Genomic DNA, 13,571 nt, shown 5'->3' on the forward strand with positions numbered 1-13,571 from the left:
ATAACGCCTGACGAAGCTACTTGAAGCATTGCGCATTGCCAAGTAAGTCTATGGACTACACCCCATGGCTCTCTCTTCTCTTCTCTTTGGGCTTGGCATCATCTTGAATAACAGCTTATCACGGTGACGAAAGCCAGGTCCTCTGAAATAACGCCTGAATCTCTGAACCACCAACTCTATTAGCCCCATCAAGGGAATCCCTTCAGATGACTGAACCTCCCACCCGGAGGCTGGTTGAATATCTGTGCTGCAGACTGTGATCCACCGTCAAGACCAGCCAGAGCCGGTGAAGTTCCTCTACTAGGAGTCGCCCCCGTTCCGCTGATGGCGATACCCATGCCGCCGCGACCGGTCCGTGGACTCATGACGCCCATTCTTGGGCTGCGCGGCACACTAGCTCCGCGTGTCTCCCTGCGTCCGTACTTGGCCGTCCTGAGCTCTTCGCGCACGCGCTCGAGCTCGTTTTCGCGGTCCAAGGCGATAGCCTGCGCGTCGGTCACCAGCCGCTGCAATTCTTCCAAGCCGCCTTTGGCATTGATCTGGTGGATCTTGGCGAGATTCTGTGCCACCTGCTGCTGGAGCTTGGCATTATCCTCTCTGAACTCCCGGTTCTCTTTCAACATTGTGTTGGCCGCTTGCCGCTCGTTCTGGAGGACTTCCCGCATATATTCCAGGTCAGTTTCCCTGTTCTTCACCTTCTTTTCCAGATCCAGAATCTTAGCCGTCGCAGCCTCGAGCTCCTTCTCTTTTGCCACCAAATCAGCAAGCCGTGTGTCACCAGATGCCGTGAGAGCTTCGGAGGCTTTTGCCAGCTTCGCTTCTAGCTCCAAGATCTTGGCCTCGCTCGTTTCCAGTCGTGCTACCGCCGCCTTCTCCTTTTCCAAGGCCTGGTTGCGTTCACGTTCAAAGCTGGCTCGATCACTGAGGGCGCTTAAATGCTGTTGTTGGATGGTGTTGTGTGTGGAGTCATAACTTTTCAGTTGTTTCGACATCCTGGAAATCTGCTTGTGCATGATTGCTTCAAGGTCCTCCTTATCCTTCAACCGAGACTCGAGTTCAGATGTCTAAGAGAGTCTTGTCAGTACAGCCTTAAGGAGATGTATTGACGGGGTCCGCAAGTACCTTGGCGTTGAGAGTGTCCAGCTCCGCCTTTGTCATCACGATGCGCACCTGACTAGGCTTTGGGGCGATTTTCTCGTGAATGCTTGCCCCGATGTCGGCAGGCTTTGCCGTTGGAGACCCGAAACGACGCAAACGCTTCGCCGCAACCTCGTCTGCTGGCACGTCCAGTTTCCGCTTGCGAGGTTCAGAATCATCGACGTATAGCTGAGTCTGGGAGCGCTGCGTGCTTCCGTAGTAGTCGAGGAGAATGCTCGGAAGCTCTTCAGGCTCCCACACGAAATTGGGATCTGGGTCGATGGTCTGTTTAACAAACTCTGTCACGACATCATCGACCGGCTGGCCCTCGTAGCTAGAGATGTAGGACCTGCTCTGGAAAAGCGATACCAACAAGGCACTTTTTCGCGCAAGCTCTTCCATATCCGTCGGAATTGCCATTTGGAAGTGGTCGATGGAGAATGCGATGACCAGGTGCACGACCATAGGCTGCTGGTCGTGTTCAATACTTTGAAGCGACCTGGCAACGGCGGACGATGCGTATCCAGAATCGAAACCAATGACGATATCGAATTCGCCCGGATTGACATCCTGATCAGGCGCGATTAGCTGTACGAAGGGAGCGCATCGATCTTCGCCGCCATCCTTCATGCTATGGGGACTGACAATGGCCTCGAGGTAGCCACGTAACTTCTCGGAACGTGCGACGATCAGAACTCGCTTGTCAACATCCAGCGGCTCGACAAACCGGCCCACGAAAAATAGCTTGGTGTTGGTGCCAAAGGCGTACTTCTTTACATCAGGTACTGAAAGCTTTCGGAGGTCTTCGTCACCAAGCGACGCAGGATAATCGCACAAGTCGAGGAGTTCGGCGAAGAGCCGATCGATCTTGGCGATAAGGTCTTGGTCAATGGGGGCATCGTCATTCCATAGCTCGCTGAACCTCTCCATCTCTCGTTTATATTGTAACATCGTCTCAATATAGAGAGGTCTAATATTGGCTGGAAGCGGCAGTGTCACGACGAACTGATTCGCGTCCGATGGTCCCACAGGCGTAGACAAGGAGCTCTGTTCGCCCATCTCGGGCGTTGGGGCTGACACTGGCTCGGGGGCCACCTCAATATCCTCTGGCTCGGGCTCTTGTAGAGCTTCCGGCTCTATGGAGCGACTAAGCTCGGATGGCGTGACCGTCGTAGGCATTGAATCGGTGACCTCGGGCGGCATATGGGCCCCAGCCAACGGTTCACCAGAAGCAGGAACGTCCAGACCCGCTCCTGCAGCCTGTTCAAGCTGCCTGATAACAGGTAGCGGAGGGTGTGCTATGGACGGGGCGAGGCTATGATGGGGTTCCCTATCATGGGAGCCATCCAGTGAGGCGATGAGGTCTTCAATCGAGGAGTCGTGGGGAAGCATGGAGTCGGACTGTCCAAACTCGGCATCCGCGGAGTTGTCGGTGAGGAATGGCGCATTAGCCGCCTCCATCAACTCCTCAATGGCGTCTCGCTCTTCAAGAGCGGGCTTTTGTTCGTCCATATTGGGAGTGGGGCTCTCAGGGCTTTGATGACTAGGTGTTGGCGACCGTTCTTGGTGATCTGGAACTATAGGGGAAGAAGTGACCTCTGCAATCGGCCTGCGGAGAACCGTGTCCGGAACGTTCTCTGCGGAGCTCTCGTTGTAGCTGATCTCGCTTTGGGGAAGGGGAAATGGAGAAGGTACGACCTGCGCAGATTGTTGTGTGGAATCGTGATGATCGATTTGGGTTGCTCGGGCATAAATGGAGGACTTAGACTGGACGGACTTGTAAGAGGACTCTTGCTGGGATGAGGTTTGGGGCACGGCTTCTACAGCAATAACACTGTCTGCGGAGCTCTCAATCATCGGCCAGTCAGCAGGGAAGTCAGGTTGGGTGTGGAACTGCGGCGTGAAGTTGCGTTGGGTCCCGGTATCGTGGAGCGACTCGTTTAATACGCGCGAGCAGGTATCAGTGGTTGAGAGACTGTTTGAGAGCTTCGTGGGGTCGACGTCTACTTGTTGGTCCTCTCCATCCGGCTGTCGAGAGGGAATCTCCGAATTAGAACAAGGGGCAGTATCAAACTGGAGAAGCTCCGTCTCGCCGTGAGAAGCTTCGAGACTCGTATCTTCCTGCGAGTCCGGGATAGTCCTCTGACTCTTGGTGGCTTTGGAGACGGCAGAACCAAGAGCAAGCCTGGCGTCCTCGTCTTCAAGAGCGGAGATGGACTGGGAGTGTGTATCCTGAGATGATATGGAGACGCTGATGTACTCGGAGGTGTCAAATACGACTCTGTCGTAAACATCCACAGAGATATCGGGGCGAGAGGTGTTGGTGTTGATGAGGATGTCCGAAGTATCCTCTGTCAAGGCTCCGTCAGAAGTGAAGGAGAGCGACGCGTCAAGCTTCAGAACCTTGGTCGGCCGGGTGTTGTCCTCGGAAAAGTCCTCGGTCGAAGGACCGGTTAGAACGGGCGGGCTTTGCGGCGGCTCGGAGTCGATCCGCGGCCTCTTGCGGCGGAGGTTAGGTTGAACCACCAGATGACTACTGTCTGTAGAACAAAGGGTTACAGAGTTGGGCACCGGCGTAGGTCTTGAAGATACCCGTCTCTTCCGGTCCTTTCGCTCTGCGGCCAGGGCCCTCTTCTTCTGTTGTCGTTCGGCTTTCTCGAGATTCCACTCGTCTATAGCAGACCGGGTCACGTCTCCGGCCGGGATCAGCAGGGTGTAAGCTTAGGAACGCGGGACCATAGTAAGTAGGGGACTCACCCAAGACGGTGCGTATTCCTTTCCTGTCTTAGGATTGTTTGCCCACGCGACTTGGTACCAGGTATTTCCTTTCCTCTCCTTTTCGCCGATAATGCGCCTGATTTGGTACCAGCCTTCTTCTTCTTGTTCCTCGTCCTTCTCTTGTGATTCGTGGTCTTGGATATCCCGTTCTTCTTCCGTGTCTACGGCTGGATTGTCGATCGTCTGAGAAAGCAGATGCTCGGACGTTGTCCGCCCGGTCATTGGAGGGAGGGATGTAGTAGTAGGGATGACAACCGGGGGAGCTAAGGCCTGGGTCATGACCTTGTGTGCGATTCGTGGAGGATTGGGTCCTGGTGCCCGCGGCCGGCTTGTTGCCTTGCGAGGCTGGAGTTGCCGTCCGCGTCGGGGTCCGAAGGGGTAGTTAAATGGTCAGCCTCAGAGCTTCCCCAAGCTCGGCTGAGGTGGCGTCGACCAATCACACGTAATTGTCGCGCCATGGGGTAGGTTGTACCCTTGTGGAGACAGGTACCGTAGGTACCTTATGGAGTAGGTAGGTACCTAGAACTGTACAAGGTACCTTAGGTACTGAGTAAGGTCTCAAGATCCCTTGCCACGATTGTCGAAGGAACCGAGATAGGACCTACTAGTAATCAACTACCAACCTGCTCTGGAAGAACACGAAATCCGAACTTTCGCTCGTCAGGTAATTAGGTGGTAGCTTAAGAACCTTGTCTCCGCTCAAGCGACGGTGCTTGGCTGTTATGTGATACCTGGATGATAGCAAGGGGTGCTGAATCTGGTGGCGGAAGCGCGGTTAGACTGGGCAACAGAGGGTTTGTTCTTTGAGACCCGACAAATGATATGACGAAGAGGAAGCAAATCGTGTAAAGAGCCAGACAAGCACGTGTCAAAGATGGGACAGGGAGCTCAGAGAAGACGGGAAGAAAGGGTGCCTTAATATATCGAGAGGTTTTCCTTGTGGTCTCTAATCTATGCTGCTCGCCAGGTCGAGATTCCCTTTTTTCCCCATTCGTTGAGTAGAAAGGACAATGGCAACCTTCATAAGGTAGCCATAGCCCAATTACCTAAATGGACAATAGAGTCACCCTGAACAACGGAACCCGGTTCAAGACTCGGAAAGAGGCGTGGGCAACGACTTGGCAAACAAGGTGACTCTTCAACATGACTGACAAGTCAGCGATATGGGTTTCGCACAAGAAATAGCCTGCCTTTGCTCTATTTTTCGTGTATCAAGGGTTGTATGCTAAACTGTCGTTCTTCTATCATCTCGTCTCAATCCGGGATCCCAAATCCTCTCACAATGCCCCCCCCCCCCCCAAAAAAAAAAAAAAAAACCCCCCACCCCAAATGCACCAGACCGATCCGCCAAGCGAACAATTGAACATATATGAGTCCTTACATAGCTCATCGTAGATCCCTCTATATCGCTCGCAGGAGAGAATACGTCGTATAAGGCCGCAAGCGCAAGAAATAGAGCGAAGAAAAGAAAAACAATAAGGCTACAACGATCTACTCGAGGAAGGTAAACAGATGAGTATGAAGGATATTCATGGCTCTCGTGGCCTCCCGGGCATCGATGACACATGAGATGTTGATCTCGCTCGCACCTACAAGTTGTCAGATTATGGCGGCTCCGGACTTAGGCAGCTACCAACGCCTAAGCCAGCGATGGGGAGTTAGGACACTAACCTTGAGAGATCATTTCCAGATTGACGTTGTGTTCGCCCAATGTCGAGAACATGCGTCCAGCGATACCGACCATGTTCTTCATCTCGGCACCGACCAGACTCAAGATAGCCATGTCATGTAGGATGCTCACATCACCACACTCCTCCAGCTCAAGGCGTGCTTTATCGAGATGACCGGCCTCAGAGTTGCCAGCGTGGATGGCCATGGAGACGTGGACCTCGCTGGTGGAGATGAGATCCACGGAGATCTGGTGCCTGTCGAGGATGGAGAAAACGCGAGCAAAGAAGCCGTGGGATATAGACCTCTTGTTGGAGTGGACGTTGATTACCGAGATCTTGTCCTTGATGGTCACCGCCGTGGGGCGCTTGGGCTTCTTCCGCTGCGCCGGGTCGGACCACACGGAGCGCTGAATCTGGTGGCCCGCGGTGAGGACCGGGTCCGGGATAACGATGGTACCGATACCCGTCGGGTTCTTGACGTTCTTGATCCTGATTGGGATGGGCGGGTTGGCGTAGATAACCTGGTCCATCGTGAGATGGTGGATGACCTCGGAACCGTAAAAGGTCAGCTCGGCCGCCTCAGCGGGCGTAATGGAGGCCAACAGCCGCGCAGTGGGCACTTTGGTTGGGTCGGCCGTGAAAATGCCATCCACCTCCTTCCACACCTGCAATTCGTCCGCCTTGAGGCCCACGGCGCAGAGCGCGGCGCAGAGGTCAGTGTAGCCACGACCAATATCGCCGTCGATGAGGCTGCCCGGCACGTTGCCGAAGAACCCAGTGACGACAGGCACCTTGTGCCCACAAGCCAATACCTTTTTTCGGAACACAGCCGTGGTCTCCTGGTAAAAAGCGGTGTCCAACCTGGACGATGCGCAATAATGCAGAGAATCGCTGAGATCAACATACGCCGCGTCGACTCCATTGTCCCTAAGCATGGCGGACATGAACCGACAGCTCAGCTTCTCGCCAAAGCTGATGACACGGTCTTTGGACCTCGCATTGACTTCGAGCTTGAAGCGTTTCGCAGCAACAACGTACTCGATGAGTTCCTGGCACTCGGCCTCGATGTCTCGAGATAACTCTGCCCGCAAGTCCGGGTCCTGGATAAAGGACTGCACGGCGTTGACATGCTCGCTGCTGATTTCAAGGATCAGGCTTTTTACCTGATCCACTAGGCTTTGCTGCAAATCCTCGTCAGAACTGGCCGCGGCAATGGTTTTCAGTTTGTTGAAGACGCCGAGAAGGCTTAAATGAAGAATGTTAGCTAGATGCCCTTGATCGCAAACGGGACGTTGTCGAGTAGTGGCTGTCATAAGGATATGTAGCCAGAAACAAACGTGTGAGTGACTCACCGGCTGGTGGTGCCCTCGGCCTTTTTGCCAGTACTCCTGGCCGAGCAGACGACGACGACTCTATGCTCAGACAAATTTGCCCTAATTTCCAGGGTCAGAATTGAGATGTGGTTTAGGGAGGCGAGAGAACGTCAACTTAAGGACGGGCTAGGTGTTGTTCACTTTACTATGTCAAGCGCGATCTAGTTTGAGGGTTGTTAGCTCATAAGCCCTTCGTTTCCTCATCATTACAAGCTGAAGCGAGAGAGAATGAATGACTGAACAAACCTTGTCAGGGAACTTGCCCACACTCGTGCCGCCAAACTTCTGGACTATCCATCCATAGTCGGATGAGTTGCCGAGTAATTGGGTGCCCATGATGAGCCGGCCAGGGTAATATGTTGGCCCACGATGCTACACGTCGCCAGTCACCTCCGTCCGTAGCTCAATGGTAATCCAAGTAAGCGAGGAGATGTGAACGGGGCCGATGGTGGGGTTGAAAGCTAGTGATGTGATTTCAAGGCCGTTGAGTGCACTTCAACTTATTCGCCTAGTTCTCAGTACGTATTTTCAGGACGTGGTCCGTCAGGAATTCTCGGCCGAGGGTGAAGTTGACCCGGACTGGCGGTAGCTAAAAGAAAAGACAGAAGACGCCGTTGAACGACGAAATCGGGGAAGAGGCACCACTTGTGCTTTAAGCTACCGAGTCAACAACGGGGCCGGTCTCCGGCAATTCGTCACGCCTCTGTGTTAGTCACTAAATTTTTACTTGAAAATTTTCTTTGTACCTTTTTTTATTGCCCTTTCTTGTCAACACAAAGTCCTTTGGGCTTCACTACCTACGACGGTTCTGTTGTCTCCGGATCCACCGATGTTAATTCGTGCGTGTGCCGAGTCTACTGAGTCGTGCCGAGAACGGAACTGGACGCCATAGGTACTTACTTGAGGGTACTTGTGAAGATGTACCTATGCGTGTGATTTCTGATGGTCAAGCACCTCAGTCTGCACGAACCATTTGTACTTTGGAGAGACGCAGTCCAGTGGGTCCGTAAGGTAAGGTACCGTACCTTAGGTAGTATCCGTAGCTGCTGAGTCGGCAACGGCAGAACCGTCGCCGACCAGGAGAATTACGCACTACCTTACCTTACCTTACCTTACAGTAGGGATACCGATAAGTACCTACCTTAGGTACAGAGCTGACATGATATTGTAGGTATCCTATTGTATTGTCGCCCATCATGGAAGCTTCAACCTTGGAGGGGTCAACAGGATAGAAAGAGACTACGAACGAAGTAAAAGCATTTCCCGCTACCTCTGTGTTTTTACGATATTTCAGTCAAGATCAACATTATAGATACCATGAAAGAGTTATCTGCATTCATTACACTTACTTGGTGAGAATGGTAGTCAGCTGGCAGTGATAAACCGTCCGCCGTTCCTACCCAAGGACCATATAGAGCCCATATAGACGAGGTGCCGATGCAAAGGTATCCCACCCAACCCATGAATCCCAACGCGTCTCAACCCTCACCAAATTTTCAGAGGGGTCACAAAATCCCGACCACATATACATAGAACGCCAAGTGAGATCTGACTCCGAGAAACAGCCCGCCAACCAACCAAACGGGGAAACCTCCATACACCCAAACCTGGCTCAGCTTACGACGGACATCAACCCCGACGTCCCAGTTCCCAAAACTAACGGTAGTAATTTTGCTCGTGTCCCTCAGTCATACAGTCGTTCCATCGTGCTGTCATAGTCACACCGTTCGAAGTCGCATACAAAAGCAGCTCTGGTCAACGCACCAGACCTCCCCCAAAAGAGCTTCGTGATGACGCCATGCCGCGGCGCAATGACACCTTCACATAATATTAACAACACAACACAAGCTCACCTCCCCGAGAAGCATCCCGCGCTATTGCTCGACCGCTGGTGCAGGTAGGAGCGCCTGATCATCATCGCCCTGTGGAAAAGTGTATTTTTCCATGGGAAACTCCTCGTCAGGCGTGCGGATGCCGATTCCACTATCGTCCGGATTCGTCGACCCGCCAAGTCCTGCGTGTTCTGACTGGGTTATCGAGGGTGCTGATGGGAAGGGAGCCTTGTCGGGTTGTGCTTGTGACAGGTTAGAAAAGTTGAAATCGTCGCTGCCACTGCTATAGCGCGATCCCTGGCCCCGCGTCGTGTTCTCCTTGACCTCATCTGTTGTCTTTATTGGCAAGTCCCTCGACGACTTCATCTTCATGAATCCGCCCTTCTCGGCAAGGAACGACACCATTTCGTCGAGCCAGCACTTGGTCACCCACCAGGTCCCGAAGCTCTTTCCCTGCGCCATAGTGAGATCTCTCATCACTGCTGTTCCGACCCGCTGGACTCCATAAACGAGGTCGGAAGGTTGTGCGAACGGGAATCGCTCCGGAAGCGACTTGAGCAATGCAACCCATCGATCCAGCACGTTCTCCGTCGATGAGTCTGTAGCGCCTTCAGTCTGGGTCCCTTTCCGTGCAGCAATATCCCCGTACACCGTCAGGCATTCCACCTCCCACGGCACGTCTTGAGGGTCCACCAGATCTCGAATTTGGGAGACCATGAGATTGACCAAGTCGTCCATCGCCCTCGTGGGTACTGATTCGGCCACTTTCCTAACCGACACCATAGTGATCCAATCCAGGTACATTTGGTCCCGGTTGGCTGGGTTGGAAAGCATGTTCGCCGCCGCATGGGCTGTGATGTTGACCTTGAGTGCCCTGTCAAGCAGAGCCGAAAACAGTGTGGCGGGTGCTTCCTTTGCCCTTGCAACATGTAGCGGTTGTCCCTGGAAAGCCTCCCTGATATGGGGGACTAGTCTCACAGAGATACTGCGTAGAGTATCCATCACCGGCTTTGGCACTACTTGAAGTGTGAGCGCCGCCACGATCTGCATCATGCGTTGGTATAAAACGAAGTCACATTGCTCAATCCAAGGCGCGATGTCGGGGTGGCTGAATAGCTTCTGGACTGGCATTGTGAGAGTGCCTTGGAATGACGTATAGAGATGAAACAGTGTCTTTTCTTTGCAAAACCGGACGCATTCGACGAGTGAGGTGCAGTGAGATCGATAGAGAGCAGAGAGACTCTTCGCTGCGTCGGGGTCCGTCCCGTCAGGCAAGAAGGGTTCGATGCGAGGTAGGGCGAGAGGCTCCGCGTTGTTAAACCCGGAGTCTTCATGTTCCGACGGGAAGCTGAGTTCTAGAGAAACCTTAGTCGCGGATGTGTGCAACTGATCGGCAGATGTGAGTTCGGGAACACTGTAAAAGCTGTGAGATGACGAGTGCCTCTTTGGCCGCACGATGGGACTTTGGCTGCGTCGCGCACGTGCACTCGTTGTCGCCTGCGGTCTCTTCTCGGATGGCCCGGCCCCTGGAGTCTTGCTGGGGACTGTGCTTGTGCTGCGGGCCAAGTTGGATACCGTTGATGTGATGGGAACCGGAACCTCTGATTCCCGCAAATCTGGTTGATCATCAACTAGATGGAAGTTCACATAATGGTACTTCGACTCGCCGCGGACACCTAGGCGTCTTGTCTTCAAGCCAGGGAATAGAACGCGGACAAGCTTGCCGAAACTCGCCGGATTAAGCACGGTAATCCGCTCGGTCGCGCACCGAGACGCGTAATTGGCATACACGCGACCTCGAGGAACCGAGCCCTTTCCCTTGGAGCATACTGAGTTGATCCAGAGCATGGCAAAAACCTGCCGTGTCCGTTCCGAATTTGGACCTCTCTCGTTGCCGTGCAGCTCCTTCGCCACTTCCTGCAAGTTCCGGTGCTTGTTCGCGTTGAATAGATGGCGCATTTCTAACTCATTATTCGCACTTGATTTGGCCGCTGCGGACTTGACCACGGCGGGACCGCTAGCCATCGAATCGCGGTCGTCCATATCATCCCGATCCAACATTTGGCTATCCTCTGGAAAGCTGTTGGTCACCATGCTGTCGCTAGGTTGAGAATGGCTCGGCATTGACTGTTGATTGAACGATACGGAATGGTTGATGTGGCCATGGGCTGCCGGGGCTATCGGGTACTCGCGAATGCTTTGCATGTGCGATGCGGCTTGCAGCATCATGGTCTCAGATGATAGCCGTGGTGCTGGTGCTATGGGCTTAGGATGCCCTTGGTCGTTGTTAACCCACTGGGCGGAGTAGATCTCCTCGGCATCAGTATAGTTCGGTTGCTCAAGGCCCGGTTGCGTGGTAACAGAGGCTGTCGAGCCTCGAGATTGCGGCCTCTTCCTCATTAGACCCGGTGCAGTGGGGTCTATGGGTAAGGGCATCAGCATGGGGATACGGGATCACCAAAAAGGACGACTCAATACATTTGGATTGATTTGCCTTACCTTGTTCCATACTACTGCGACCTTGGCACCTTGAGTGTGGTAGCAGAATGGCAAGAATAACAATTGCTAGCCGGCGCGATAGCCAGTATAAAATGTACCAGACAATCGCATGAACGTGAAGTAATAGGCGAGAGAAGCAATTCTCTAGGCGCTTCTTGACGGGCGACACCAGACGGCAATAGAAAGTGTGCTGTGCGCCCTCGTCGGCGATGCTGTCTGGCGAGAAGGTGTGAGGGTGAGGAGAGAAAAGTGATGTTTTGGCGCGGCGTGAAGTTGTTGTTGTTGCTCGGTAACCAAACTTTTTAAACTGATTGGTTGGCGCCCGTCTAAATGGGCCCAATATCGTGTGGCTGGAATCACGTGATCCTTACGCTACTGTGAAAATGGAATGTTCCCCACCCATCTCATCTCAGTGCCTACGTAACCCCTAACCCCATATTTCAGAGCTCGCCTATCTTATCATTTCTTGCACTCGAACCTCGAGGATGTTAGCGGGACGAATGTTACAATCTGAAAGCTGGTACCTCTAGGAACCAAGTAGTTTCACCCATTTACGAAGTAGATCTGATTGAAGTATACCGTTCATCTGCTAGCCGCTTTGTCCTACCCATCCGAGGCCTGACGCAAGGGCAGGAAAACACGTCGTCATCCACCCTCTTCTTCACTTCGTCACTGAGCTACCTATCAGCTGCTAAATTCCGCCATCAACTAATACACCGCTGGTCGCAAAATCATCTCACCGTCTTAAGTACAGTACGCTCTCAAAGATCAGTGCTTGCCCATCAATATCCGCTCGATCACCGAATACCCTAGCTGCTTGTTTCAGACTTGTTGTTATTCATCTTCATGTTCGTATCTCCGTCGGAAACCGTTCTCTAGGTTCTATTCTCCTGATAAGTCCTGTGCTTAACACTCCTCTAGCTCCAAGCCTCCAACGACCGCATTTTCGCATCTAGAACGTTCAACATGTCTGCCCAAGACCGCTTCCAGCACTATATTCGCCAGCTCGATGGAGAGGTAATTATCCGTCTTCTACACATTCCCGAAGTGACCGCGTTATTCGGTCTGGTGTGCACTGCTAACCAGGAATGGCGACGATCCAGCTTTCCAAATACCCCGCCCTGAACAACCTCGAGAAAACCACCAACATTCCCAAGGCATATGGTGCTGTCGGTCTCGCGGCCCTCTACTTCTTCTTTATCATCTTCAACCTTGGTGGACAGCTTCTCACCAACTTGGCTGGTTTCGCAATTCCGTGTTACTACTCGATCCACGCCCTGTTTTCGGCGGACAAGGAAGATGATACACAGTGGCTTACCGTAAGCTGTCTCCATACTGGTTTTGCAACGCCGCTTTCTTTCCTCGCTAATACGCTTTCTAGTACTGGGTTGTCTTCTCTTTCCTCACGTAAGTGCTAGACCATATGCTTCGTATTCTTTTGAAGTTTTGTGCCATTGACTCATCGTTCTGCTCTCTAGCCTTGTTGAAAGCTTCGTCAACGTCATCTACTGGTTCCCGTTCTACTTCACCTTCAAGTTCATTTTCCTGCTCTGGCTGTCCCTCCCGGTGTTCCGGTATGTTGAGCTGGATTCTTCCATGATTCTTGCGTCTGCGGGCTACGGGCTAACTGCAAACTAGGGGAGCCGACCTCGTGTTCCATAACTTTATGGCCCCTATGCTGTCCAAGCACTTCGCCAACTCGTCCTCGACCGCGTCCGGCCTTCGTGCCAAGGCTCAAGGCCTCGACAAGAGCGAGTGAAGATATCTGCATCAAGACCTGACAGGCATGCCGCTGTCTTCTACCTAGAGATCACAGCCTGAGGGCTGCTCGGCATGTGTCGCTCTCACGCGATTCTTTGGAGAGCAGGACCTCCAATGATCTTTTATGAATTGGCATGATGAATTGGCCTTGCTAGTTAGGGTAATGTATTGTGCGACGGTGGACAACAGGTGATGACTTTGCCATACTGTGGCCCGGGATACCAGACGGCCTAAGTATACGCAGGAGTTCCGATTACACCCTATCAAATTGTATTTTACACTCTGATTAGGATCCTTGATTACGCAATGGGAGTATCTTGAGAATAGCCTCTGCAACTACGTATCACGTTCACAAAGAGTTGAAAGTTGCCGTTCCTTTATACCCGCACTCGAATGCCATCAATCTGCTCGTCGGAGACTATCGTCGTGACGACAAACCTAAGGATCTCTGACAAGCTAATTCTCTACATTGGCAGACGGAGTTATGGGTACTAAAAGGAATCAAGCCTGCAAATGCATCA

At 52.8% G+C, this 13,571-nt stretch overlaps 5 protein-coding genes across 5 annotated transcripts; 2 read left to right on the plus strand and 3 right to left on the minus strand.

Annotated features, from left to right (window-relative positions):
• Positions 1-188: 188 nt before the first annotated feature.
• On the minus strand, positions 189-4,137 carry SODALDRAFT_347918 (hypothetical protein; the record flags this gene model as incomplete). Its single annotated transcript, XM_028613330.1, has 3 exons — positions 189-1,064; positions 1,123-3,636; positions 3,895-4,137. 3 exons carry the CDS (start codon positions 4,135-4,137, stop codon positions 189-191), a joined length of 3,633 nt encoding a protein of 1,210 aa, XP_028470915.1.
• A 1,066-nt stretch (positions 4,138-5,203) lies between these two features.
• Positions 5,204-7,594, minus strand: SODALDRAFT_327280 (aspartokinase). Its single transcript, XM_028610389.1, has 5 exons — positions 7,205-7,594; positions 7,100-7,119; positions 6,938-7,018; positions 5,587-6,830; positions 5,204-5,504 (listed from the first exon to the last, which is right to left on the minus strand). The coding sequence occupies exons 1-5, from the start codon at positions 7,292-7,294 to the stop codon at positions 5,407-5,409; spliced, it is 1,533 nt and encodes a 510-aa protein (XP_028470916.1). The 5' UTR covers positions 7,295-7,594; the 3' UTR covers positions 5,204-5,406.
• Positions 7,328-8,786, plus strand: SODALDRAFT_355306 (hypothetical protein; the record flags this gene model as incomplete). Its single annotated transcript, XM_028613802.1, has 9 exons — positions 7,328-7,352; positions 7,471-7,543; positions 7,616-7,663; positions 7,738-7,797; positions 7,910-7,960; positions 8,130-8,177; positions 8,335-8,462; positions 8,524-8,598; positions 8,677-8,786. The coding sequence occupies 9 exons, from the start codon at positions 7,328-7,330 to the stop codon at positions 8,784-8,786; spliced, it is 618 nt and encodes a 205-aa protein (XP_028470917.1).
• On the minus strand, positions 8,694-11,539 carry SODALDRAFT_31006 (hypothetical protein). The gene is made up of 2 exons (XM_028609125.1): positions 11,290-11,539; positions 8,694-11,210 (listed from the first exon to the last, which is right to left on the minus strand). Exons 1-2 carry the CDS (start codon positions 11,297-11,299, stop codon positions 8,833-8,835), a joined length of 2,388 nt encoding a protein of 795 aa, XP_028470918.1. The 5' UTR covers positions 11,300-11,539; the 3' UTR covers positions 8,694-8,832.
• Positions 11,540-11,782: 243 nt separating this feature from the next.
• Positions 11,783-13,376, plus strand: SODALDRAFT_327281 (hypothetical protein). Its single transcript, XM_028610390.1, has 6 exons — positions 11,783-12,137; positions 12,211-12,306; positions 12,393-12,608; positions 12,671-12,696; positions 12,768-12,863; positions 12,928-13,376. The coding sequence occupies exons 2-6, from the start codon at positions 12,256-12,258 to the stop codon at positions 13,046-13,048; spliced, it is 510 nt and encodes a 169-aa protein (XP_028470919.1). The 5' UTR covers positions 11,783-12,137; positions 12,211-12,255; the 3' UTR covers positions 13,049-13,376.
• The last annotated feature ends 195 nt before the right edge of the window (positions 13,377-13,571 follow it).

Source organism: Sodiomyces alkalinus (assembly GCF_003711515.1).
Source record: "Sodiomyces alkalinus F11 unplaced genomic scaffold SODALscaffold_1, whole genome shotgun sequence".
Lineage (NCBI taxonomy): Eukaryota > Fungi > Ascomycota > Sordariomycetes > Glomerellales > Plectosphaerellaceae > Sodiomyces > Sodiomyces alkalinus.